At 41.1% G+C, this 27,757-nt stretch overlaps 1 protein-coding gene across 1 annotated transcript; it reads left to right on the forward strand.

Moving 5' to 3' along the window:
* Positions 1–6,143: 6,143 nt before the first annotated feature.
* LOC311489486 (rap guanine nucleotide exchange factor 4-like) lies at positions 6,144–27,733 on the forward strand (the record flags this gene model as incomplete). The annotated part of the gene is made up of 30 exons (XM_084546591.1): positions 6,144–6,211; positions 10,100–10,242; positions 11,205–11,293; positions 12,133–12,279; positions 16,620–16,692; positions 16,996–17,051; positions 17,897–18,003; positions 18,134–18,255; positions 18,713–18,896; positions 19,680–19,764; positions 20,523–20,583; positions 21,178–21,254; positions 21,762–21,908; positions 22,188–22,282; positions 22,398–22,483; positions 22,780–22,853; positions 23,397–23,591; positions 23,685–23,773; positions 23,865–23,892; positions 23,981–24,056; positions 24,343–24,489; positions 24,662–24,759; positions 25,041–25,166; positions 25,362–25,540; positions 25,628–25,718; positions 25,822–25,872; positions 26,607–26,694; positions 26,785–26,849; positions 26,934–26,988; positions 27,093–27,733. The coding sequence occupies 30 exons, from the start codon at positions 6,144–6,146 to the stop codon at positions 27,218–27,220; spliced, it is 3,030 nt and encodes a 1,009-aa protein (XP_084402717.1). The 3' UTR covers positions 27,221–27,733.
* Between the last annotated feature and the right edge of the window lie 24 nt (positions 27,734–27,757).

Here is a 27,757-nt window from a genome sequence, read left to right on the forward strand (position 1 = left end):
GACTAAAGGGTCAGAGCAGGATTTTTACGACAGCGTGTGAAGGCAGCAAATCTCACCAACCTGGTTGTAGTGCGCGCGCAGTTTAAAGGTCGCAGAGGGCTCTAACGTCCGAACGTCCAACAGTTACCAACTAACGGTTAGCTAAACTCAATACTTAACTAGCATGTCTTAATATTAGCTAGTTATCTCTTAAACTGCCCCCTTACAGCGTTACCACTGAAGGGCTGTTTGTTGTCAGTCCGTCGGTGCTGACGGCTCCCTCGCTGAGATAAATACAGACAGATGGCGACTCATGTCTCCAAATACAGTAAATGGATTATCCCGCTGTAATCCTGTGTAAACTACTCCAGTAACTGTGAAACACAGACGGTGAATAGGTACCAGCTCTGGGGCAAGTTAGCCTACATTTCAGGAGCCAGGTGTAGCAACTACTGTATGTCCTGTTGTGTATTTACGTTGAGTAGGAAGGCTGAACATGTTGGTCACTGGTTACTCCTGTCATTGTCTTTGTGGCAACTGACCAGAGTGGCTAATGCAGTGCTAATTATGCCTTCTATCATAAAACACACTGCTTCTGTTACATGTGCCTCTCCAAAATTGCCAATAATTGCTTAAGTTTATAATACATTTTGGTTGCATACTATAATCTACTCTATAGTAAACTTCTATGAAGCATGCAGGTCATTGGTGCATTCACTTACCTTTACCTGTCTCTCAGCATCACTGCCAGCGTTGCTATCCACTGTGAGAACCAGTGTCACTCTAACAGGGCCTCTCCAGAGCTCACAGACGAGATTTGTGTGAATATTCACCTTTGTGCATGATGCCAGGTTAGCTGGATCTCCCTCTATCTACCTGTTTGTGTGTGTGAGGCAAATGGTGGCAGTGATGCAGCACCTGCTTATGCTTGTGTGTCTGCTGCCTACCTGCGATGCAGTACCTATGTCTGTCTGTCTGTCTGGGAGGCTGGCTCTCGTGGCAGATGGACCCGACTGGACTGGACTGGACTCCGCTGGACTGGAGCAATCCGCGCGGAGCCGGAGAACGGTTCTGCTCGCTGTGACCTGGATCTGACTGGAGACCATTGTCCCAGGTGGCACTGGGACCTAGTTGATATAAATACTAGCCAATCACAAAAGCCTTCTCCTGAATGAGGCTAGCCAAGAGAAGGAGGGAGGGGAGAGAGTAAAAGTGAATTGAAGTAGAAGTGGAAATTGAGGGAGTGATGTCAGAGTGGGTGGCAAAGTAAATTTAGAGAGGCAGACTCTAAGAGGAAGTGTGTGAGGCAGAATGGATGAAGGGTGGAGGCAGAAATTTAACCTGGGATGTGAGAAGCAGTAGAAATGTGGTTGTCATGAATGAAGCCGTGCAGGTAGAGAAAACAGTAAGCTACATTTATGATATGTAATACTAATTAGCAAATCCCTTCTATTTAACTGCTCTCTTTGTGACTGGTGGCTGAGAAATACAGGGATCTGTGTGTGCTGACAACCCTCAACCACCGTTTCTTTCACCGACAGCAGGTCACCTTGACTTCTACAGAAGTTTCTGTTCTCGCAATTTGGACACTTTGATAGTCAACCCACAAAGAGGCTATTCACAAAAGTGCCATTCTGTTTTGAGGACGAGGATGGAGGGAGGCTTGCTATCTTCACTTTCTAATGAGAGCTAAGAAATCTGTGTCAGATTTGTCTCGCTTTAGCACATTTTACTTGAGGTCAGTTTTCTGACTGATACATTATTCAAGATTCAAGATACTTTATTCATCTTTTAAAAGGAAATTGTAGTGTTACAGCAGCGGTGCTTCACATCATCATCGCAGTAAAAACAACAAGCAGTCCATACAACATATCATACATGAGAATAAATAAGTAGAAATAAATGAACATATAAATACAACAATAGATCATAGTATTGCTTATCTCGGACGCTGTAAATCAGTATTAGGTATATGTCAGGTGCTAAGCAACTGGAAACTGCTAGAAATGCTGCCCATACAGTTCATTATGTTTGAGATTAGTGCCGTTGTTCTATTTTTAGTCCACCAGAGGACTAAATAAGGTCTGGCCTTTCTTTTTATTGATGTTTTGGTCAGACAAATCCAAACAAATGTCACATTATTACAATTACATGAATAAGAAAAGCATACATTGTTTTCTCCTTCAGTATCTGTCCAGAGATATGGCCTTTCCATTCTTCATCTGCATTTGCTCTAGTGATGTCTCCTCTTCGTTCTAAACTAGGATGATGATCTACCGCTTGTTATATGTTCACAGCTCGGAAACAACTCAAAACCTTCTTCCAGTTTAACCGATGGAGAAATATGAAGAACTATTTTACATCTGTACATGAGACAGCTTTTGAGTCAACTATCCAGTCACTTTTGATGGTTATAGTTTCTACACATTTCCTCCAGTTTGGATAAAAACAGCCTGTTTTGATGAACAGCTAAAATAACAAAAATTGCGTCCATGATTCTCACTGTATGCTTGTCGTCAATAATATGTACCACAAAAGTATTATGGGATAACAATACATGTAATGAGTGATGATGTGTAAATCTCAGTAAATCAGTGTTTAGTCTTGATTTTACATGCTATAATGAGATGCTGCTACATGAACAACGGCTGTAATATAAATAGATTAGAGAATAAGGACAGATGCTGACTAGTGTCTGTCCGTGGATGCTGTCAGCTGTGTGTTAGTGTCGTCATGTAGGCAGCGTTTGGCAGACAGCCATGCCCCATATGGTTGTTATCTGTTCAGTCAACCATATTTAAAGTTTTCCAGTTCCACGAGGGAGTTAGGTTCAATCCTCTGAACATTTAAATGCAAACCCACCACACAGTCTCTCTGCTTGACAGCAGTTTAAATGAGCAAAGCCCTAGCAGTTCTGCAGCTGTGCAAAGTTTATACATTTCTGTGAACGTTGCTCATGTCTCCCTTAAGTGACGATTTTTATAGCTAGCTGTTTGTGGTTCTATAAATGTAAACGATGATAGTGCCGCTTTGCGGATATGTGTGTGTACTGCACATTTGTTGTTTTTTTTGGTTAACATCACTACTCGTGGTTTAATCCTGTGCAGATGGGTATGTGGAGCTTAACTGGTGGATTTCACGTCGTGTCTTCATGAGATTCAGTGCTATTGCTTTCTTTTTATGCAGTTGTGATGGAGCTTTCCCATCCCTGTGTTTTTCAAAACGGACATCTTAAAAATAGAACATTTGTCTTTGTGAGACAGCTGACACTGACACACACGCACCTAATTTTAACAGTCTGCTGAAGATTTATTCAATTGCCCTCCAGTGCTACAGTCCTGTCATCCGTGTTGAACTACCAATTTAAACAGATGCAGTAAGGCAAGCGTAAGCATCCACACACATACTCGGTTACAACAGGTGCATTTGCGTGTCGTAATACACCAGTAGAACTAATAACTTTAATGCTGTCAGTGTGCAGGCTGGAGGGAGTAAACGAGTTAGGTGCATTCCTCATGTCTCGTTTAGTCTCATTTATCATTTAACAGACGGTCCCTGTCGTCTTATTTCTGTCTGATGTGACATGCTTTTCCAGTGCAGAACATTTTCAGTCAAATTGAGTGTGATGGTGTAAACTTGATAATCCATTCAATAAGAAAATATTATTATTATATTTGATGACGACATTTCTCCTGGGTTGGAATGAATGCAGTCTTTCTACATGTTTTCCTCATGTGTGGTGAACATTAAGCAGATGCTTATGATGATGATGATGAAGGGTAGAGTTTCTGGGAAGGACAGAAACTAACCTCTTGTCCTCTGGAGGCTCTTTACACATTTTGTTATCATTCCTCTGGACAACACACATGCTCTGGAACATGTAATACAGTTTTCAGCAGCATTTAACGCTCCTCCCTGCTCTTCCACATTCTCCCACCCTCCCTGTCTTTGCTGCGGTGACTGCGGTCATCCTGGTGACAGGCTGCATCTCTGCTTCTGCTGCCCCTCTCTCTCATCACTCGGGTTGAAACAAAACAAGTGAAACTAACGCCGCTTTTTTGCCGTTTGTACTCCATCTCACATCCTTCAAGGCCACAGCAGTTGCGTCTTGCACTGATCTTTATTTAGTCCCATCAAAGCTGCAGAACACAGCAGCAGTGTTCAAATGCAGCTTGTTTACACCATCTTGACTTATATGGCCAGCTTAATACTAAAACTGCTCTGATTTCTGGCTTCCCTCTTCAAACTTTGTTGATCGTTATGTTACTTTGGATGAGTATATACATTTATATTATGATACAGTCCTTGGTGACCTGGATATTTTAGGGACCACGTATCATACCGCCCCAATTTTTACATGTTGCCAAATTTATGCCACCTTTAATGCTGCTCACTGTCCCCCGGTGCTTCAGAAGGTGACACTTTCTAAATGAGCAGGTACATAGAGTCCCCTGTGCTGCTGGGTGGTTTTCAATGTTGGAGGCAGAGAATATAGAAGAAGACAGAAAATGAACAGTTTGCAGCATTCCCAGTTACACTATTTAACAGAACTCTTTTTAATCTAACGTGTTTCGGCTGTCAAACCAAATGCCAAAGTTTTATATGAGCATATGACAATGCATCTGCAGACTTTCCATTTGTCTGCCTCATACAGCCTATTAGCAGATCCATTGTGTCCAAGTGTATAATCATCCGTAACTATGAATCATTGTGTTCTTGTTACCTTATAATGTAAAATGAATATCTACTTTGTACTTTGCATTGTGAGTGGATCGTCTTCCATGGAGTCCACCTAGTCGCACTACCATATTCTGCCAAATGGACAAACCAACCACTGACTCTAGAGAAGGCCTTTCATGTTTTGAAGTGGTCAAATCATTAATTGTTTGTAAAGATGGACCAAATCCTTTGTGAAACCAGCCATAGTTTTCCTGATAATGTTTCCTGATAACACAGAAAGGCCCCGAATGGAATCAAACCCAGAACCTTCTTGCTGTGAGGCATCGGTGCTAACCACCACGCCACTGTGCTGCCCAAACAGGTAAATTTGTATAAAAGAATTCATGAATGGGGTAAACTAACTATAGTGACCAAAGTTGTTTTGAAGGCTGTAAACATTTATTTTTGCCATAAAGTTGGACACAACATCAAGGTCTTGGATTTAGGCATTGAGTGGCCATTCGAGGAACTTCAGTTGTCTTAGGTTCTGGTTGACTCCTGGCAAAGATGTATGTGTGCTGTCCTTTGAGTCCTAACCAGTGAAATTTGCCACTGGGTAGATCCCCTAGAAAGAGTGTTGTCGATGCACTGTAGAGCCTTCATGTGTTTAAGCAGGTTTATGGTTGTCATTGGAAACTATGTCAGAAGATCCATTCACCCTGTTCTTATTTTTTAACGAGATCTCAAACAATTGCTTGTTTTGCCTGTCCCGACAGTGTGCTCATGGCAGGACTCATGGACTCATCCGAGGTTGGTTTCATCTTTTTCAAATACACACTTGGTAAGGGAGTGGTAAGCGAGAGGTATTCAGTTGGTTGCAGTCTTTAACTTCACCACTAGATGACGCACAATGCTCCACACTGGTCCTTTAAAACTTGTGTTAGGCTTACTTATTGCCACGAGTTTACACTAAAACGGCCCCTGAGCTAGGCAGAGACATATTCTCTGAGTCGAAGAAGGGCAGCAAGTTTGCCCTCTCCCTACATTCTTCTACCTCTGTGTTTGCCACTGGTACTAAGATAGCGTTGAACCACCTGTAGTCTCATATAAATATTGTATAAACAAGTGAAGTATTTAGTATTTTGTCATATTGTTTAACGTAAGACAGTAGGCCTGAAATGCATTTTATGCATTATACTGTATGTCTTAATGTAAGGTCATTTAATTTAACACATAACACACGTTAATATTTATTGTGTGTTTTCCATTTTCTTGTGTTATTGTTGTTTGTGTTCCCTCTAGTCGTCCTCATAAAGCCCATTAAGGCAAAGTGTCACAAATCCTGCCACGATGAAGGCAGCAGCATCATCATCATCCTGTAGTGGTGTGAGGCAGCTCGAAGCGGGGGGGCGGGGAGGGGGCGCAGCCGGAGCTCACATTCATTAGCGACCACCACCGACAACCGGGAAGCCTCCTCCTCCGGTAGCATCACACAGCCAGGGAAGATGGTCGCGGTGCAGACGTCTCCCAATTCGTCTCCGTCGGCGGAGTGGATCTGCTGTCTGGACAAAAGGTGGGTGAAGGCACGACACGACACGACCCACTGCCACGCCGCGCATCCTCACGCAGCGGCGATTGTGTTTTCCCAGCCGCTCTTTCATTCATCCGCGTCAACGTGATTAATCGGAACCGGCGATCGCTGCGTGTGCAGTGTGTGAGTGTGCAGTAATAATATGATACGCCTCATTTTTTTTTTAGCGTACTGTAGCCATTTGTCATTCCCACTGATTATACTCTCCTCGTCCGGTCATTGTAAAGGCTGCACTGCATAACAAAACACACCCTAGTATTTTTTTTTTTTAAAACCCACGTTTTTGTATCTCTCCGGTCAAAAAGGCGTTGGTGGCTTCGAGGTACACTGGGGTGTCTCTGCACTGCATGGGCTGTGAGAGATGGACGCACATGGTTTATGTCTGCCTGCCTAAATCAAATGGCTGTAATTCATTTATTTATTTATTTATTTTTAAAAAAAAGCACAACTGTGGAGTGTATGTGAGTGATTTCCTGAGAATAGACAGGACAACGCAGTGTGTTTTTTCCCCCTCTCCATTCATGTCACATTGCAGCATGTCAGGCTATATCTGTCTGGTCTGCCTGCACAGATTAGAATAGCTGGGCAGCCAGTTATTAACACCTCCTATCATTAACAATTTTAAAGGTGCAGTGATTATTAAGTCGGTCTGTCCATCCTCTGTCTGTCCAATTGCCAGTAAAGGTCTTATACTGCGTAGTGTCCAAGGGAGAGGGCCCTAAATAAATAAGAGGAAGGGGAGCTGTGCATTCATTTCAATAGATGATATACAGAGTAAAGCATGCACCCCACAGCTCACACACCCACACATACTGTACACACCTCACTGACACATCCTCACGTTACCGTTAGCAACCTGAAGCTACCATCTTGTCTGCTCGTCCTCACCTGGAATAAGACTTGGCGCATAATCTTAACACAGTATCCTGTTGCAGTTTGTCGCTGATTGAAGTATTTAAGTACAGAGATGGCTAACAAGTTATTTTCTTCAATGATAAAGCTGCTAATTACCCTCCTAAGTAATTGTTTCATCAGAAATTATTGCCATTAGTTTTGTAGAGACCAATGTGACATTTTTAAATTGCTTGTTCTGTTAAACCAACATCACAGAATACAGAAAACCATCAAATATCCGCACTCAAGAAACTGGTACCAGTAAATAACAATCAGCAGTAACAATCAGTTTGTTTATTGGTTCGGTTTAAGTGTCAATTTGCTGTCTCTTCAGATTAGATATTGTTAAACTAACGATATCTAACTGTTTGTATTATAAAAAACAGAATACCATCTAATATTTGCCCTTAGGAAACCGGAACTGTTGCATTTTGAACAATTTTCAAAAAATAAATAAATCATTTGATTGGTTTAGTTTTGGTTCTAATTTGATCAAATCTAACATCTAAATTGTGATGAGAGTGTGATCCATGTGATTAGGATCAAAGTGTCCACCAATCATATGTCTTGAACCGAATGCATCTAATGTGTTGTGGGTGAGGACTGACTGGACATGATCTTATTGTGGAGCACTCAGTGCTCTTAAGCTATCCACCTCTTATTCAATCAATATCCAGCAGTGTGTGTGTGTGTGCGTGTGTGTGTTTGGGAGTTGTCATCTACAGTTAACTGTTAAAGTGTGCAAGTGAAGAGTGAGAGGTGGGGAGGGGAGGAAGGTGAACGAAAGACAAAGGTTAAGATACGACTGTCTCTAATATATCAGTCTGAAGACATTTATTGCCAGGGAGTGTGAAGTATGTGAGATAAGATCTGATTTGTTTTATTCTCTGTTGCCCCAGGCAGGAAAAAAAAACCGTCCAGTCAACGCACACACAGCACCAGTCCAGATGCAAGTTTAGGCTCTAAGAGCTTTTACTGCTGGAAACTATATGCGTGGATCTTTGATTGAGCATACACTATGTGGGTTGATTTGCACATATTTCAAATGTGAATGAGTAATTTCAAAATCCTTAATGAATAAATCGCAAACCGAGCTTTGTTTATGCTGATTAATATTCAGTGTTTTTAACAGCATCTCAGGTTGTTAGTGGTGATGTAAATGGGTGTTAAAAGCACTTCATGCATTTAATTCAAGAGTCTGCGATGTTACAGTAACATATTTGTCGGCAAACGAAAGAAATCTTTTTGTTTTAAGGCCGTCTGATGTTTTGATTGGCTGCCACCAGTCAACCTACGATTAATTTGTCTGGAAACAGTGACTTATTCCAGATGGGTGTTTCCTTAAACAGCCTGCAGAACCTTCTGCTGTCTCTCGATTTTCTCTTCAGTGTGTCATGCTGGTCGATTTGTGAAGCCTCTCTTTCTCTGTGTGTGTGTGTGTGTGTGTGTGTTTTGCCATTATTTGTGGTTGAAAGCTGAGAGATCTGCTGACATGGACAGTTGGTGGGGTGTGTGTGTCGGGGGGTAGAGAGAGATGGAGGGAGAGTGATGCAAGGTGAACGAGTCTCAGGTCACATTTGTCTCACACCGATGAGGGAGGTAGATTCCTCTGGACAGGCAGGGAACGAACAAGCACTGGACATTTAATGAGATGGAGAGTGAGGATTTTAAGGGGATTATGACCGACAGATCTTAACAGTTTTATTGCAGACGCACAGGTGAAGGGTGGTGACAGTATTACCCGTTCAGCTCTGCAGAGTTAACCTCCCTGCCTCTCCCTGTTGTAGTGTGTGGGAGTCCACCTCTCTGAACCATTAACCCAGCCTACACTGGGATGTAACGCACTGTCGGAGCACCAAGGGCCAGTACGCAGGCAGTAGGTGGGTGATGGGAGGATGACTCAGAGACAAACAAGTGGAGAGAAAGAGAAAGATATAGCCTTGAGCTTGTGGCACATGTGGACGGACTGGGAGATGTGCTGCACAGTGCAGCCCTTGAGCCTTAGCCTGTGTTTATACTTTCCCAGGTACACAGAACAATCCGCCGGTGGAGTACATGTGAGTGAAGGGGGAGTCATTCCTGCCTTTGAGCTTGCAGAGCAGAAATAAAGGGATAATAAGCATGGGACCTAATGGATAGGGGAAATCTGTGCCAGTAATAGAGGAGAAAATGGGTAGCTTAAAGAAGAGAAAGGCCATTTGTTCTTTTTCCATCTTGCCTATCATGTTCTGAGAGGAAGTCTTGAGAGAAATGTTTAGAGTAGGCAGACAAAAAGGAGAGAGCTGGGAGCGAGGGAAGTGGAAGTAGATGGAGGAGGAGAAGGGGTAGACAGCCTCTCATCTGTGAAGGAAGGAGCCAACAGTGCATTAGAGATTCTGTATGAACACACAGGCACGTACAGTGATGAGTCACTAGCGAGGAGAAGATAAGTGAATGAACGATGCTAACTGTGGTGTGTGTGACTTGTTTTGGCTCTGTAGTTTTTCACCATCACCATTTCAGAGCAAAATGTTTAAGCTCTCGGATCAAACTTCTGTGTGTGTGTGTGTGTGTGTGTGTGTGTGTGTGTTCTCCTGTCCAACAACGACTTACGTGTGTGTGCATGCTCAGATTTAAGCGTATTAGGGATAGCAGCAGTACAAATGAGATCTTACATCAACACTCAGTGGGGGGTCTGAGCTGGGAGAAGAAGCGCCTGAAGCTTTCCACTGTGATCGCTAAGAAACCAGGAAGGACAGTGAAGTCAGCGTGCACACACACAAAAATCTATTGTAACAATCATTTTTTTTCTTAAAAGACAATGCCAGACATCTTTTATTTTGACTGCTAATTACAAATATGAAACATTTCTGGTAATTAAAGTATATTGTAAGATTGGGATTAATGTCCTAACTTCCGGCAGAATTGGACTGCGTTGCATAATCCATCACTATATACAGTATTTGTGTTGTTTCATTGTGGGTCATCTCTGCACAGGCCTGCAGAGCGCTCCGGAGAAGACGTGGACATCATTCTGACCAGACTAAGAGAGGTCAAAGCCTTCCAGAGGTTCCCACCTCCACTCTTGCTGCAGATCTGTGCCTGTGCCTTCTATGAATGCCTGGAGAAAGGAATCACGTGTATGTAGACACATAAACATCCACCGGTGTCGGATTATAGGATGATGTGTTTGTTGGAGAATATATTCTTCCGATGCAGACAGGTTCAGACTGGTTCTAAAGCATGGTAAAGGATCACTGTACATTCTGTATGCCATTATGTGACAGCCGTGCTGCAGAAGGCCTATTTGCACTTTCTTAAGGCGGTGCACATAAAACACTCTATCTTAATTTACATACATATAGCTCTCACTCCATACATAAATCACGCAAGATTTAATTTGAACCCATTTGTAGTAGAATGATGTGCAAATTTTGGAGAAGCCTTTGCATGGTTACTACTGAGAATTGCATTATTGATTAATCTTGTCAGTTTCTTTTTCAGATAATTGTTTTGTCTATAAATTGTCTGAAAACTGTAAAAACGTCACAGTATTTTCCCCAAGGTGATAAGATATCTTTAAGTATTCAATAGATAACTGTACTCGTGAAAAAGAGACAACATCTGAGAAAATGAAAACCCATTAATCTATGGCTTAATAAATGGCATACAAGCTTGTGTTTAAATCACCTTTGTGATTAATAAATCAATTAGTGTTTTATTAGTTTTATTTAAATTAAAAGTGGGCATTTCATTTCTTGTCAGATAAGGGTAGACACTTCTGTAAAAAGGTTTTCCTGTGTAGGGAAATTTTAAAATTGTACAACATGTTACAAAACTACATATGTGCATAACTTAAACTATTCTTAGCAGTGTTAATGGTCTTACATGTAGGACTGTTTTAAAGTTTTGAAGAACAAAAATGGAAATGTTGTGCTTTGCAGTACAACTAGAATTGTGCTAAATACAAATATTATAAATATTTAATCTCCCGAAGCAGACTCGCTCCAGATTATGAATACATTTATTCCTGAGAATACTGTGAGAGTATTTTTTGTTCATCATCTCCCACCACTGTTTAATGTATTTTACTGTATTTTAGTGTTTCGACAGGGAGACATAGGCACCAGTTGGTACGCTGTCCTGTCTGGCTCCCTGGACGTCAAAGTGTCAGAAACCGCCAACCACCAGGTGAAACTTGCGTGATCAAGATCAAGTCAGACTGGAGCTACTTACATATTAACTAGTTCCCTTGTTTTGCTGCCAGTGTCTCCAATTTCTGAATGTGGATTTATATTATATTTTATGCTTGATGTGTACTATTCCCTTTCATCCTATTCCCATCAAAATCTTGTCTAGTGAACATCCAGGCTGCTCTACAAGTGCTCTTCGACTCTTCTCCGTGCCGACATTGTTCTAGTACTTTGGTGTATGTCTCGCTGCTTAGATATTCCAGAGCTAAAGATGCCACGGCACAGAAACAAGTCCACTGAGATTTGTGCTTTCCGCTACACTTTATGCCCTTTATGCGAGAGTGTGCAAATAGGGTTATACCGCGTATAAAGGGCAGAAGAATGACATGTGGGAGAGGATTTGTTCCCAGTGAAAGACAGAGATAAGAAGCTCCTCCATTGTGAAGTGTCCTTTTCATGTTTTAGCCCTAAAGTGGTGGCCCAGTTTCAGAGGCTATATTTGAAATGTCAGTTAACATGTAGAATGCAGAATATTTGTCTAAATCAATAGACAGTGTGGGCATGCAAGTGTTGGCCGGCTATATCCAGCTGCGAGAGAAGACCGCTCACCACGGTCTCCTATTTGAATTCATTTGCATTAATCTTCAAATCTTAATCGGTCCGCCGTGCATGTCTGTCCAAGCTCAAAATGAAAACCTCAGACATATTTCTTGCAGCTGCTGCTGCTGCTACTGTGTAGTCCCCCAGTGTAGCCAATAGGAATCACAGTCATTATAAGTGACCTTCACTCGTCTGTTATAGCAGCACTTTAAACAGATTTTTCATGTCTGTGTGCAGGATGCAGTCACTATCTGTACGCTGGGGATTGGGACGGCCTTCGGGGAGTCCATCCTGGACAACACACCTCGCCACGCTACCATCGTCAGCAGAGAGACCAGCGAGCTGCTACGGATCGAGCAGAGGGAGTTCAAGAGCCTCTGGGAGGTAAGATTTCAAAAATGTAAAGAGAAAGGCATAAAACCGTGATAATATGAGCTGCATCTTCATGATTCAGCGTGCACGGTTTCCTGGGAAGAGCTTCTCTTTTGAGACTGCAATTTTCAGACAACCTATTGTAGTTGTGCTTTCAACCACAAGAGGGCTGTCCACCATTGTAGTGCATTTTGTTCCACCCTTTAGCTACAGCACCTCAAGTGAGAGAAGAGAGTGAGAGCAGTGTGTATGTGCAATGCAAACCTGCCTGTACTTTTGCGCATTAACTATTATTCACTCTTTTTCAAGTGTACCATGCACCAAACCAACCAATATGTGTCATATGCTTCATGTAGGGAGTGAGAAAGGCATACATTATATAAACAGATCAGTTAAATGATTCCATGGCTACCTTTTTATTCTTTGATTTAGATATACATTGCATCAAAACATTAGTTCATTTACCTGATTGATAGCAATTAAAAAAAATAAATGTTGAAAAATAAAAAGGTAAATAACACTCCAAGGTGATATCTGTAAATGCATCCAAGCTGGTGTAAGTGGCTTTAATCTGTTTGAATAATGTTTTTAAGTAGCAGCATAGTTTGAGTTGTGTTAGTTGAAAAACAAAATCTGGCTGGCTTTTTTGAGATATTTAGACATGTTACATAGATTTCTGCTTTAAATAATAACACACTAACACAAACAACGTAATATCTGTATTTTTTTCATTATGAGAGTGATCTGTATGTGAAATATATTTTCCTGTCTCAGAAGACAAACGAAACACATAAAATATGCACAATGGGGTAGATGTCAAATCAGAAGGTCTATGGATTATGTTTTTAAGAAGTCGGAACACCTTTACAAAGTTTTCTGAGTAATCTACACATTTCTTGAAATTCATTCATTCATTCATCTTCTGTAACTGCTTGTCCTGTGAAGGGTTGCGGGGGGGCTGGAGCCTATCCCACCTGTCCATGCGGGGTACACCCTGGACAGGTCACCAGTCGCAGAGCATTTCTTGAAATTCATTTCTTGAAATGAATTAATTAATTTATATTTTCTATTCTTTATTAGGATATCTTAGCTTTTAAAATGTTAAAATACAACTGTCTTACTTTACAGTAAATATGTAAGCTAAAAAATATTTATATTACTGTGCAACATTGGTATATTGTACATCAGCAGCACTGAATGACTTACTTAGATCCAGTATACACACTCATCAGCCATATCAGATGTTGCAAATAGCCTCATACAAACTGGTAAAACTAACACTAACAAGCTGTTGGCCTCAGCACTGGCGTGTTCCTTGAGAGTTGGCGTTGTAGTAGCGGCCTCTCAGTGGGCCTCCTTGTTGACGTTACCACCTCCATTCACTGGGTCCCACTCAGAGAGGAAGTCCTGGCAGAGCAGCTGATCATTTCACAGTCAGCACCCACAGTCTAGTGAGGTCCGACCTGCTGTTTGGTCTGTCAGTCTGTTATTTTTATCAAATCCAAATTCTCCGTCACACATACGCATTACGGTTGGCATCGTCACCAAGGCAGTTTTTTTTTTTTTTTTTTTGGGCCATCCCTTGTTCAGACTTAGGTCAGTGTTTTGCTGAATGACACCTTCACACCCTATAATTTTATGTAGTCGGCTCAAATATTGCTTTGAAGTTAAAGTATTGAAGTGTGTGGATGTGTTTTTAATACTGACACCAGTATTACAAACATTACAAAAATTGTGTAATCAGATTACAGTTACATTGTTGGGGATTACCTGATTACATTTTATCAATAAACCTTTGATTAATGAGCTTTGAAACATTAGATGTGAAAAAATCCTAATATGTTGTAAAAAGAACATGTTCACTTTTGTTCTATGATATGTTTACAGACTTATTTACAGACTTATTTTGAGATTTTGAAAGACATGTTGTGGATATGTTATGAGAAATGTTCAGAAAGAGAAATATGAGAAAAGATAGAAAAATGTTTTAGGAATGTTTTTAGTTGTAAACATTCAATATGATGTGAGAAAAGAGTTAAACAGGTTGATATGAGGATATGGTCTGAAAAACGGATATGTTCAGAGTAAAGAAAGTACTTAGTAATAAATAGAAAGTTTTTAGTTAATACAGTTTTTAGTTCATTCACAAAGGAATGCTTTACTGAGAGCAAAAAGTTTTCTTAGATGTAATGAAATAAAGAGAAAAATAAAAAGAGAATTCATTGATCAATTCTGTGACGGTGTCTTTTACTTAAGGTGTATATTTATTGTAATCTAAAAGTAATCAGATTACGTTACATGTTTTTGGTAATCCAACTGATTACGTTACTGATTACAAAAATTGCCATGTAATTTGTAGTCAGTAATGGATTACATTTCAAAGTAATCTGACCCAACCCTGACTGACACATAATATTATGCACATAATACAGACTTTAGTTTTAAGAATTAGTTCTCTTTCAGCAGATTTTTCCGTTGTTGTACAGAATTTAGACCTCTATGTGCGATTGAGTCCTCTGAAACTCAAGTTTACTTTGGCAGCTTTACTGCTCTCAGCATCAGAACATTTATCTGTCACAAAGTTCCAATTTATGAGAAAATATCTCTTCAACATGATCACTGGATGAATAGAAATTGGATTTACTGAAGCATGATTTCTCTGTTTTATTCCAGAGGAACACGTAATAGGCAAGATAAGACAATAATTGGCCATTAAAGCGTGTGTCCTGTCTTATTATTGGGCTTGCACTGTGTTTGTTTGTCAACTCGCAGCACTCTGTCTCCCTCTCTGCCATCTATTTTAGGACACTGGACAAAAAGCATAGAAAACATAGCCCGAGGTGGTTCCACTTTTGATGCTTATCCAGCTCATAGTAAAAGGATCTTTGTGTTTTGTATGTGTGTCAGTGTGCGCAGACTCATTTGTGGGCTCATGTGTGCCGAGCACTAGAAAGCTGCACGATGAATGTGGTCATGTGTTTGATGAAAGGATGAAAGGGAAAGAAAGAGCTGCTCCATAATTCTAGCAGCGAGTGAAATTGAGATGAGTAAACAGGGTGTAAATGTGAAGCACCTTATTGTTTCTGACAATTTATGTGTAAAGATACAGTATATCTGTCGGTTACTGCTTATCATTAGTTGGCCTTTCTTCTCTTTCCCCAGTCACTCTTCCGTCCCTTTTCACCTGCTCTGTATTTGTCCATGCCCACTTCCTCTCTCCTCTATTGGCCATGTTGTTTCTTTTGCCAGCCTCCTTCCTTTCCTCCAGCCCTCCTCACTTGCTCCTGTGTCCCCACTCCCCACCCCTCCTCTCTTCCTTCACTGGAGTAGCTCAGTAATACAGAGACTACAGATCACCGTGGTAACCTGTGAGAGAAAGTGGTTTGGGTCTTGGCTCGGTCACAGCGAGAGAGGGCGAGCGAGAGACTGAGGCAGACACTGGGGCGACTGTGTGAGCTGGAAAGGAGAAAGAAAGGAGGAGAGCAGCTTGTTTTGAGCAGGATGCTATCCGGTGGCGTGTGTGTGAGTTGTAAAGGAGCAGAGGGCAGCTCTCTTGGGCTTCAGTCCCTCCAGCATTAGGCAGCTGAGTGTGTCGCCTCAGGTGAGTCTGGCTCCTCGACTGTAACCATGTACGTGTACTAGACACAGTTTCACTGTAATGTTTGCTTCTGTTTATTTTTGTTGTCTTTTGACAAAATGAAACTGACAGTCCCTGGAATCGTACTGCTTGGTTTTAATATTGGTATGCAGCTAGTAGTGTCCTTATCTTCCTGGTTGTGTGTGTGTGTGTGTTTGCAAGGGAAACATTGATAGGGGAGCGTTTGTGTCTTTGGGTCAAACAGATGCTCTCTCTGTTTCTCTTTCTGTCAGTGTGTGTGAGTTCCTGGCAGTCCTCAGAAAACATGAGTCGCTTGATAATGTTTTTGCAGAAGAGCAGTAACACATTCAGTTTCAAAATGGCTTGCTGTGTGTATTTAAGTGTCACTTCTACAAAAATGAATCAGTTCATAACAGCTGTATGAACAGCATCTGTACACATTAACCATCTTAACCCTGGTTTGAGTGGTGCCGCTGTGTGTGTGTGTGTGTATTATATAATGTTAGTTGTTCTGCATGTAAATGATCTTCTTGTACAAAGGGCTTTGTTTTGAGGGGCACTTGTGCTTCTGTGTGCAAGTAACATTGTGTATCTCAGAGAGAGCGAGTGAAAGAACAGTGATGGGTTTGATCACAGGACATTTTTTGCGCATTACGATGAAGACCATAATGCTTTATAGAGCATATATCATAATAGTAGAGGTGTAGATGTGTTAAAGAGTGACATGGACTCCTATGTGTGTGTTACCTTGCAGAAGTATCGTCAAAGCCTGGCTGGACTGTTGGCCCCTCCTTATGGAGCCATGGAGAGTGGATCCAACAATGATAGTGAGAAGACACACAAATGCACACAGGAAAAACACACCTTGGATGTAGCTTTATTTAACTGTCCATCTGATGTATAAAAGTAAAATGTTATATTTTGATAAACACAAAGATCAAACAGGAAGCAGGAGCACTTTGACATCAAAAGTCTGAATTGTTAATCTGCACTTCCTTTCTATCGAATGTGTTTAATGTCTTGTGCAGTAGAGCATCCCTTAATATGTTTTTGTGTGAGTTTTTTGGTAAAGCAACGTATAAACTAATTTTTTTTACACCAACCAGTCTGATGGCAGTTTTCCTCCTCAGGACTCACAGACAAAGACAACATGAACTCGGATTCTGCAAACAAAACTCACAACAAGGTAAATGCTTCCTCCAGATGACATTTGGACATATAGGCCTGTCTTTTATTTGTTCAGGGATTAAAAATGAGGATCATGAGATCATGTAAAGGAAGTATGACAGGTGAGCCCTTCCTTAAAGTACAAAAAACGTAATGACTCAAACTCCGGCCTCATTTTATCTTTGATTCCTACATCCCAAACTGCTTGCGTCACAACATCTGTAGGGACGGGGTATTTCTGAGCATAATTAATATTTTAGTGTCATATGTTCCATATAACAGGCCAGCACATCAGTGTTTTTAACGTCTGAAGCAATGCTGGTGTTAATATTTGATATCACTGAGATAAAATAGTAAACCGATCCACAGTCTCATAAAATAAAGCTTTTTTTTTTATTCATATGCTGCATACTTTCATGTTTGTGAATGAACCTGAATGCCATGTTTTCTGAGCTTAGAGCAATGATGACTCACACCTGTGATGTTCTGTAGTTATGCTAATGTTAACTAATGCATGCACATAGAAGAAAGATCCCATCTGCCCAATTAACATGCCTTCCTTTGTTGTTTTCAACAGCAGCTGTGTGTGTGTGTGTTGTGCACATCTGTCTTTTCCCCCTCCGTCTAAAATGCAGGTGTGGTCTGTAAAGGTTGTGCCTGCTTGTATGTACCGTGTGTTTTGATGCAGTTTACTGGTGCTGCTGTGTATGTTACTCGCACATTCACATACCTCATCTGTAGTGTTTTAAACAAAATGAAGGTTTGTTGCAACATTTTAACAACAAAAAATGTGAGTCTATTCTAGTGTCTGCTTTGTGAAAATTGTGACAAGTTTGCCCAACACGGTGTTCTTGTGATCTGTAGATTCCCTCAGAGAAGCTGCAGAGAGCGGGGAAGGTTCTCCGCAATGCCATCCTGTCCAGAGCCCCGCACATGATTCGAGACAGGAAGTATCACCTCAAGACGTACAGGTATGAGAGTCTGTTTGTCTGCAGCTCCAGCTCTGTGTACTTGTGCAGAATTGGCATGAAGGTGCTTTGGGAATTTTTTTTTGTGGATTTAGTGTCGATAAAGACAATGTTTGAACAATGTGTGTTGCAGACAATGCTGTGTAGGCACAGAGCTGGTGGACTGGTTGGTGCTGCAGAGTGCCTGTGTGCTCACACGGTCCCATGCTGTTGGGATGTGGCAGGCACTACTAGAAGAAGGGGTGCTAAATCATGGTAAATACATTTCCGGTTCGTGCTTTCATGTTTAATTTCATACATTACAGTCATTGTGGCAGTCAGTTCCCAAACCTTTTCATCAAAGCAGCTCAGAAAGTCAGGACTATTACTTCACATTATCCTTGTGTGTATTCAATGTAAAAAATCAGATTCAAGTGTTATTGAAAGTATGAATTGCAAATTAGTTTTAGACTAAAAGGAAAGTATCACTGTTTGACTGTGGTTTTGAATCTGAACATCAATCACCGTAAGAGTGTCTGTGTGAATACCAGAGTGGAAATTAATTAGACGTTTTGAAGCATGAACATAAAATATAGACTGGAGCTTGATCTCAAACCCCTTCACTTCAAAGTAGATGTCTGGAATGATATTCTGAGATGAGAAAACATCAATAGGCATGTAGAGTTGATGCGTTTCATTGTGGAAGCTTGTGTGTTTTGACCGTGCTCCTCAGTGGACCAGGAGCTGGGTTTCCAGGACAAGTACCTGTTCTACCGTTTTCTTGACGATGAGGAGGAGGACACGCCGTTACCTAGTGAGGAGGAGAAGAGGGAGAGTGAGGAGGAGTTGCCCGAGACCATCCTCTTCCTCGCTCAGATCGGCCCTGACGCACTGCTGCGCATGATTCTCAGGAAATCGTCAGTACTGTTCAAAGAATTAGTTGCTCACGACATCAAGGCAGTCCACTAGTATATTAAACTAAAGTTTTTATATATTATTATGTAGACATTGATTTAATAAAAATAGTTCTTCTTTTTGGACCATTAGAATTTATAGTTGCAGTAATTTACAGTTTTTCATTAGCCTGTTGTAGCCAGACTTAATTCTTATCAGGATATGAGTCTGGTAACACAGCATTTGGATTTTATAGTGTTGTGTGTTTCAACCATAGATTGTATATAAGAGAGGTTTCAACCAATATGGAAAAAAAAAAAAACTGCTATTGAGTAGTCCTCGAACCAATCAGAGCCTTGTGCTGTGAACAAATTCGACTCCACTGACCTCAGATGACATGTATGACTACATCTGTGTTAATCTTCTCTCCATCACCGCATAAAGCCTGCCCAAACAATTTGATTGGTTCGGCAGATCTTTGCAGGACCATAATCAGTTCCAGCGGATTAACTCCAGACCAACTTTCCACTGCAAAAATTTTGATGGCAGGGGAAGTTTGGGTCGTCTTCCAGGCTACTTGTTTAATATTTGAGTCGCCTGATTGAATCAAATGCAATCCAGACCCTGCATTCATAATATGTAGTGCTAGTCAGTGAAATAATATGACCAAATCATCTGCAGTGATGCCTTTCAAAGGATTATGTTAGCACTAGAATGTGTCATAACTAATTCTACTCATGATGTGAAGTGCCTGCTTCAAAATCTCCATGGTGACTTCATTCTGACTAACCTCTGTGTATCCTTAGGCCTGGCCAGAGGACCGGCGATGACCTGGAGATCATCTACGATGAGCTGCTTCACATCAAGGCCTTAGCTCACCTCTCCAACACTGTGAGTCAGCTTGTCCACTTCTCTTTTAAAGGGACAGGGCCGGTTGATACATCAGAACCACTTGCTACAGTCTATTTTTGTTAAAGACTAGAGGGAGAAGTTGTTAATTAAGCATTTCTCTTACCAGTGTAAAGGGACACACAGTCTGTCCTGTGCTGGAGTTCTTAAGTCTGAGTTTTCATACATACTACTTACATTTCCCTACAAACATAAATAGATATTTTGCCTCTGATATATTACAGCTTGGGCCTTATAGTAAATACAAATTACAATTTAACACAAGTTAAATGTCTCAATATGCTTTCACTTAGTTCAAGATAAGATAAGATAAGAAATGTTTATTGATCCCACGTATGGGAAATTAACTTGTCACAGTAGCACGGAATTTGTCAAAAATATATACAAAACAGTGACGACTTTGACTTCGACAGGGGAAAATTACCAGGGGAATAAAAAACACAAGTACTGATTTGAAAAATATATACAAAAAAATAACAACGCTTCGAAAATATATAGAGAAATATAAAGACATTCTGTATATACACTGTGGTGGTGGAATAAAAAATTTACAAATAAATAGATTGCTAAAACTTTAAGAAAAACTATAAGTTGGTGAGGTAGTGGTTTGTTCAGGTTGGAGCATAGTTTTTTCAAACCAAGACCAAGGGTAAAAATATATAGTATAATATAAGTAACGTCACTTTTAACGTCACATTTTTTCTTCAGTGCAGCTAAGCGGGTGTGTTTTGGTTTTGCAGGTGAAGAGGGAACTGGCGAGCGTTGTGATCTTTGAGTCGCACGCAAAAGCTGGAACTGTGTGTGAGTCTTCACTTTTTGCCATGGAATTGATTTTTGTTTTGTCCATAATGGAAAGCAGCTGTTTATAGTTTGACACCGTTGAAGACAACTGAATAAAGACCCACTTTGACAGAACATTTTACTGTGCTTTGATGCACAGCCTGCTTGTCAATTTGAACAAGTGTCATATTTCAGAAGGTTGTTATGGATGTACGCAGGAAGAGTAATGTTGCCATGTTACCTGTTGGTAAATCAAAGCCATTGAAAATAAGAAAAATTAGCTGCCAGCATCCCCTGTGTCCATGCATGTACGGATAGCAGTAGATTACTTTAATATTATAAAACAGTAATTCTGGAGCTATGAGGAGCATCATTATTTTATAATTTCAAAGCTTATGTTTAGAGGTTGATTTGTGACGGACCCTGAATCTAAAAGTCAGAATAGTGGGTCTGTGCGTTTAGATTAGACTGAGTTATGATTCAAAGAAGAAGTACGTTCTGAAGCAAATTGCGACTCCTCCTTTCACTCGTGTCCCTCATTCCTCACAGTTTGAAAACCTCTTGTTTTCAGGATGAGAGTGTAAGTCATGTATATGGGTTCTCGTTATCTTCCAGTGTTCAACCAAGGAGAGGAGGGCACATCATGGTACATCATCCAGAAGGGCTCCGTTAATGTGGTTATCTATGGCAAGGTGCGTGGGTGCGCTTAAACGCATTAATTCCCCTACCTGCTTTGTTTTGTTTAGTTTGACACATTAGCATTGTAATAGTTTTCTGCCTGATTTGATGATATTCCAACTGCATGTGATGGATTAAACGCGTGGCTCATGTTGTCTGTGTGGAGCAGTCCAGCACCACGTGCCCTGTGGCTGGGGAAACACCAGCAGTGGAGTTTGGCAAACTCTGCTCTGCTCACCATGACTCATCACTATGATTAACTGGCTTAAGAGATCATATGCATACACAAATTCACACAGTCACTGTACAATGAGAGCACACTCACATCGATCAAACATGTGCACACACACACACACACACACAAATGATTCATCCTTGTCCTGAATGTTCTTGCTCCGTTCTGATTTTTCTTCAGGGCCTCATAAAATGACTTGCAAGCTGTGTTTGTGTCTGAGCTTGTTGGAATCTTGGCGTGTGTTTGCTTTCGTGTGCACTCATTTGTGTGAGCGTGTGTCTGTCAGGGTGTAGTGTGCACGCTTCACGAGGGCGATGACTTTGGGAAGCTGGCCCTGGTTACTGATTCACCCCGCGCTGCCTCCATCGTCCTGAGAGAGGACAACTGCCACTTCCTTCGTGTGGATAAGGAAGACTTCAACAGGATACTCAGGGTGGGCGCTCCTTTATCCCTGGTTATGATGGAATGTAGTCACACCAAGACAAATATATCTGGCTAGTCACTGCTTAATTAACATTCTTTAATGGATAAATCGGTAAACGAATGAAATGAAGAATACATATCCATCCATAAGCCTGTCTGTATCTTTTTGTTATTCGAAATGAAGCCTGTCTGTGACGTTTGTCTCCCTCCTCTGACAAATAAGCTGTATTGCATCTTAATAAACTAAATATTTCTGCTGATTTAATTGAATGAATTCTTTTATTTCTAGGATGTGGAAGCCAACACCGTGCGTTTGAAAGAGCACGAACAAGCCGTGCTGGTGTTAGAAAAGAGTCCTCGAGCCTCTACACTGGGAAGCATCAAGTATGTGTGTTTGTGTGCACGCCTGTATCTGCATAAAATACCTACAAATATTCATACAAACAAGTCTAAACTAACATTTTTGATGCAACTCCTTATAACCTCTCGCTTTTTGCAGATACACTGTGATATCAGGAACACCCGAGAAAATTCTCGAGCACTTCCTGGAGACTATGAGAATGGACATACATCACAGTGAACCAGGTAGCTGGGAGCTGACATGAGTTAGACTGAATGGGTGGTGTTTGAGATCATTCGTGTATTAAATCCTTCTCATATGTAACTAGTGCATATATTTTAAAAGATGAGAAAGTCGGTTGGTTAATTAAACCTTGATGTAGCCTCAACATACCAAAGGCACTATGTCCCAAGTGATATAATAAAAAAGACGGATGGATGGAAACAAGATGAATTTATTAATGATGAATTTCTCAGCTTTTTGTATTTTTCCTGAATCTCCTTCGTCTTGCTGTCCGTCTGTCTCCCTTCTTATCTGTTAGACCCAGCAGTGGATGATTTTGTCCTCATGCACTGTGTCTTCATGCCCAACAGCCAGCTGTGTCCTCTACTCATGGCACAATATCCTTTTTGCCTCTATATTCTCCTGCTCTGCCTGCTTTATTATGCAGTATTCCCCGCTTAATTAAAGTTAAAAACCGGCCTTTAATACACATGTAACCCCACTCTGCTCCATTGTTTGCTATGACAGTGCCACGGTGCGCGTTGGATTGTGAAACTTGCTGAAGCAGCAGTTGACCACCCAGCACTAATGAACTGCACCGTGCTGCCTTCACACCGTAGAAACAAGTTGTAATCCCACGTGTGCAGGATTTTTCTTGTCGTCGTAACCATTGTAGGTGTAGTGCAAGTGTGGCAGTAAGCTCGCTTAGGGCAGCTCAGGTGCTGAGTTGTGTGAAAAACGCTTGCTTAAGCAAGTTTACAGGCCAGGTCCAGTTTCTTATTAAATGGAAATCTTTTGATACTCCCAGCTGTTTTTCTTGATGACGTGTTATGGAAAACCTGAAGTTCTTATCATAGATTTAGCTGTTGTGATACTGACTGTTTAGATTCATGCTGGAGGTTTTGAGCACTGTCGATGTTCTTATCGCATTAGTAGCATCACACACGTCTCTCTGTATTTGCCTTTAACCTTGTGTGCACTTACCATGCGGCATCTCCGCCCGGGTCTGAACAGGAGAGGTTGGAGTATGCACTCAACAGTAAGAGGAGGGCCCTCATCCTGGCCCTGCGCTGGACTAACACACACACATACCTGCTACAGGAGGAGCCTGCCACTATCTCTTTCCTGGAGGTGAACATGAACAAGCTTTCAAATGCGGTAAATTACACCACTTACTTATATCACCTGCATGGTCTGAGTTGCTCTTCCTGTCCTTCTGTGTAGGAGCTGTACAGTAGTCTATCAAACGATTCTCGGATGCTGAGGGCACTAAAAGATTTGGTTCCCGACCTGGAGAAAGTCGTCAAATTACAGTATGTTTTCCTAGTTTTTGCAGGTTAATCTTTTATTGTGATGTTAGATGCAGCAGCTACATTTACTGTATCACCTTTTTACACTTTGTAGCTCTGAAGAGGCCAAAGCAGTCAAAAAGGTAGGCCCAGGCTGCTTGTAATAACATTTTATAGTATACTTTACATGCGGGCTGCATCATAGTGATCTGCTTTCACATAATTCAACAGAAAACCCTAATACGACAGTTCAGCAACGGAGAGGAAAGGCTCCAGAAGAAACAGCCTATTAGGAATCAAGATGACAGTAAGTTGGAGTGTGATTTTCTTTTTTTCTTGTGTATCTTGTGGCTGCAACCATGTAACAAAATCTAATGGACAGAATGTAATAAAAGGAAAAGTTAAAAACCAGTAGAAAGTCCATGACCAGGTTCAGCCAGAGACGGAAACTAATCGTGACTTTGTAATAGACACAGAGAAGGAAGCAGGGCTAACATTATGGGTGTAGACACTGGGTCAGTATTTTTTTATCCATTACAAATGCCGCCACACACCCTATCTTTGTATTTCAGCACTATTTTTTGTGTGTGTAGTTCTTTTGAAGGTGTACTGCAGCGATCACACCTACACCACAATCAGGGTCGCTGTGGCAGGTACAGGAAGAGAGGTGATCAGCGCTGTGACCGACAAGCTTGGCATGACCGACGAGCTCCTGCTGGTCCATCTCAGCTCCGCTGGTGGTACATAGTTACATTGTTTTACCATGTATTATTAGTCATTTATTTGACCTCTCGCCAATGAATAAAACTGCCATTAATAGTCTCCATTACGGATTATATTTTAATGTTGGTAGAGATCTGGGTGCTGACGTTATCCCCATCCATCCATTTATTTATTTATTTTTTGATACAGAGAAACAAATCCTGAAGCCTAATGATGTGTCGGTGTTTTCTACTTTGGGCATCAATGGGAGATTATTTGCCTGTCCTCGGGACCAGCTCAACAGTCTGGTAAGACATTAATATTTCCTCTGTGCACTTGGATTATGCTGTGATTAAGTGGAGTTATGCTAATATCTAGCATGAGCTGTGTAATATGATGACATTATGATGATAATGAAACATGTACAAGATATCCATTTGCTACATAGAAAATGTGGCCTCTAAGCAGTGAGAACACAATTATTTAATGCATAGTGAAAAATCCGTAACTTGCTGTGTATATGTGGGTAAGTGTTTCACTTGGTGTGTGGCTGTGAGTTTATATGTATTTTTGTATTTGTGTGCATCAGACTCCTCTTCCAGACCAGGAGGGTCCGTCTGCAGGCTCCATGTCAACATTTGAGCTGATGAGCTCTAAGGACCTGGCTTATCAGATGACGTTGTTTGACTGGGAACTCTTCAGCTGTGTACATGAGGTACTCTAGCCTTGATTTTACTCTTTGAAATGAAAAGGAGAAGGCAGACTTGTAGTCTGAGCGGGATTCAGTCTTTTGCAGCAAATGTTCTTTTTCTTTTTGTACTGCAAAATCCCTGCCACAGCAATTGTTGACAGATACATGCATACAGTTTAAAGCTGCTCTCTTTGTTTCCTCTGACCTCTCTCCTTATAGCATGAGCTGCTCTACCACACGTTCGGCCGTCAGAGCTTCAGACGGACCACGGCCAATCTGGACTTGTTCCTGAGGAGGTTCAACCAGGTTCAGCTGTGGGTGGTCACTGAAGTCTGCCTCTGTGGACAGCTCAGCAAGAGAGTCCAGCTCCTTAAGAAGTTCATCAAGATAGCAGCACAGTGAGTAGAACCCGCTGACGACTGTTGCACGTTTCTCACAGGCGTATGCATTCGCTTTGGTTCATGCTTGTGTGTATTTGCCTGTAGCTGTAGAGAATTTAAGAACCTGAATTCATTCTTCGCCATAATCATGGGGATGAGCAACCCTGCTGTCAGCAGACTGAGCCAGACATGGGAGGTAAATCCTGTTGGAAAAAAAAAAAAAAAAAACTGATCAATGTGTAGAGCTACAGTGAATTCATGTCTGTTGTCACTGAAATCTTGTCTGTTTTTACTGGCAGAAACTCCCCACCAAGTTTAAGAAGTTTTATGCCGAGTTTGAGAGCATGATGGTGAGTATTAATTTTGATACAATGAAATCGCCTCAGGAATGAATTACAGCTTTAAAGCGTCTAAATCACTTTACACAAAATAAAACAAACAAAAAAATGCACACCTTGAATTATAACTATTTGGTTTGTTTGAGTGTGTCCTAAAGATATTCTGTCATTCAGCCAAGTGGTATCTTCTTCTGCTTGGATGAGTGGTGAAACATTTTCAAGAAAACTCAGACAAGTCCAGTTTCAGCTGAATACTTCAAACTACCTACAATTAATCCTCCCTATGTATATAATATATATTTACTGTTTCTGTCTCTGCAAGTTTTTAATTGTGGTATTCAAGAGTGTTTTTTATGTGCTCCTAAGCTACTGTGACCAAGCAATTTCCCCTGTGGATGGATAAAGTCTGTCTAAGTCTAAGTCTAAATTTGATTCACTACAATTGTATTAGAATATCTATACATACACAGATATACCCCATATTTGTTAAGGCACACCTTTAGTAATCTGTAGATGCTTTTTGCACCGTGATCTAAATCTCTGTATATTACTTTTTTGTACTTTTTATCGCTGATATTTTATATTATATATTTAAAAATACATGCAAAGTTCTTGAGATATGAAAGCTAACCACAGCCGTATAGACTGCTAGTCTTAAACATAAAACACACAATCACAGAGTTTTTGGTTTATTTACTTTTGCGTGTTACTTTTAAATGAAAACCAATTTCCTTGTTTCGCATCAGGATCCATCAAGAAACCACCGCTCCTACCGACTTACTGTCACGAAGCTGGAGCCACCAATCATTCCCTTCATGCCCCTCCTTCTCAAAGGTGTGATTCAGTGGAAAGATAAAATATTCGACCTCTGCATCATTTAGGATGGAATTAATGGAAGATTGATTTGAATACATTTCTTTACAGATATGACCTTTACACACGAGGGCAACAAGACATTCATTGATAACATGGTCAATTTTGAGAAAATGGTGAGTTTATGTGAACATTGAAAGAGCTATTTACTTTTTTTTTTAGTGGTAATGTCTAAATCAATTTCATCCTCGTTCCACCAGCGAATTATAGCAAACACAATTCGACAAGTGAGGCACTGTCGAAGCCAGCCGTTCAGTAAGTCTGAATATTACTCATGAGCACACCTTCCTCATAACTATTTGACAGACTGTAAACAAACTTTCCTGTCCTATTTTTCCTTTTCGTCTCCTTCGTGTTAGATCCTGACATCTGCCAGCCGAACAAGAACCAGGCAGAGGTGCGGGGTTACGTTCGGAAGCTCTGTGTGATCGACAACCAGAGGGCACTGACCCAACTCTCCTACAGGATGGAGCCCCGGCGGACATGAGCCCCAAATCTGCCACCACCATCGCCTTCTCTGTGACGTTAACTGAAAACAACACACACACACACGGACTGGGATAAAACACCACAACTGGACGTCTAGTAGCAAATCACAGCAGTCAGAGACTTTAGCACTATTGTGGACTACTCTGGATCAAGGACTTATACTGTGCCGTTAAAAGCCTCTTCTTCCTGGACAGACAGAAGCTGTTGTCGCCGCGTGTCAGCCTCCACACTGAGGGTTTATAATCGTACTAGTTGTCACTGTTTGGGACCTGTTGGATAGAAGTGTAATGTATAGAACTTGAATCAATATCCTGCATGACTGAACTTCATAGGCTTGGTGTTCTATACAGTGGATTTCTATCAGAGTGTCCTGTAATGTTGTGCTACCCCAAATGAGCCCTAGTTTACAATAAATGACTGTATCTGCCTGTAGAGCAAACCCTACCCTCCTCATGCTCCTACTCATAGACAGAGGAAAAAACACAGGAACCCCCCTCCCAGACTGTAGTGATCTAGACTCATTTACCCTGTTGAA

The sequence above is a fragment of the Chelon labrosus genome, assembly GCF_963514085.1.
Source record: "Chelon labrosus genome assembly, chromosome: 6".
Lineage (NCBI taxonomy): Eukaryota > Metazoa > Chordata > Actinopteri > Mugiliformes > Mugilidae > Chelon > Chelon labrosus.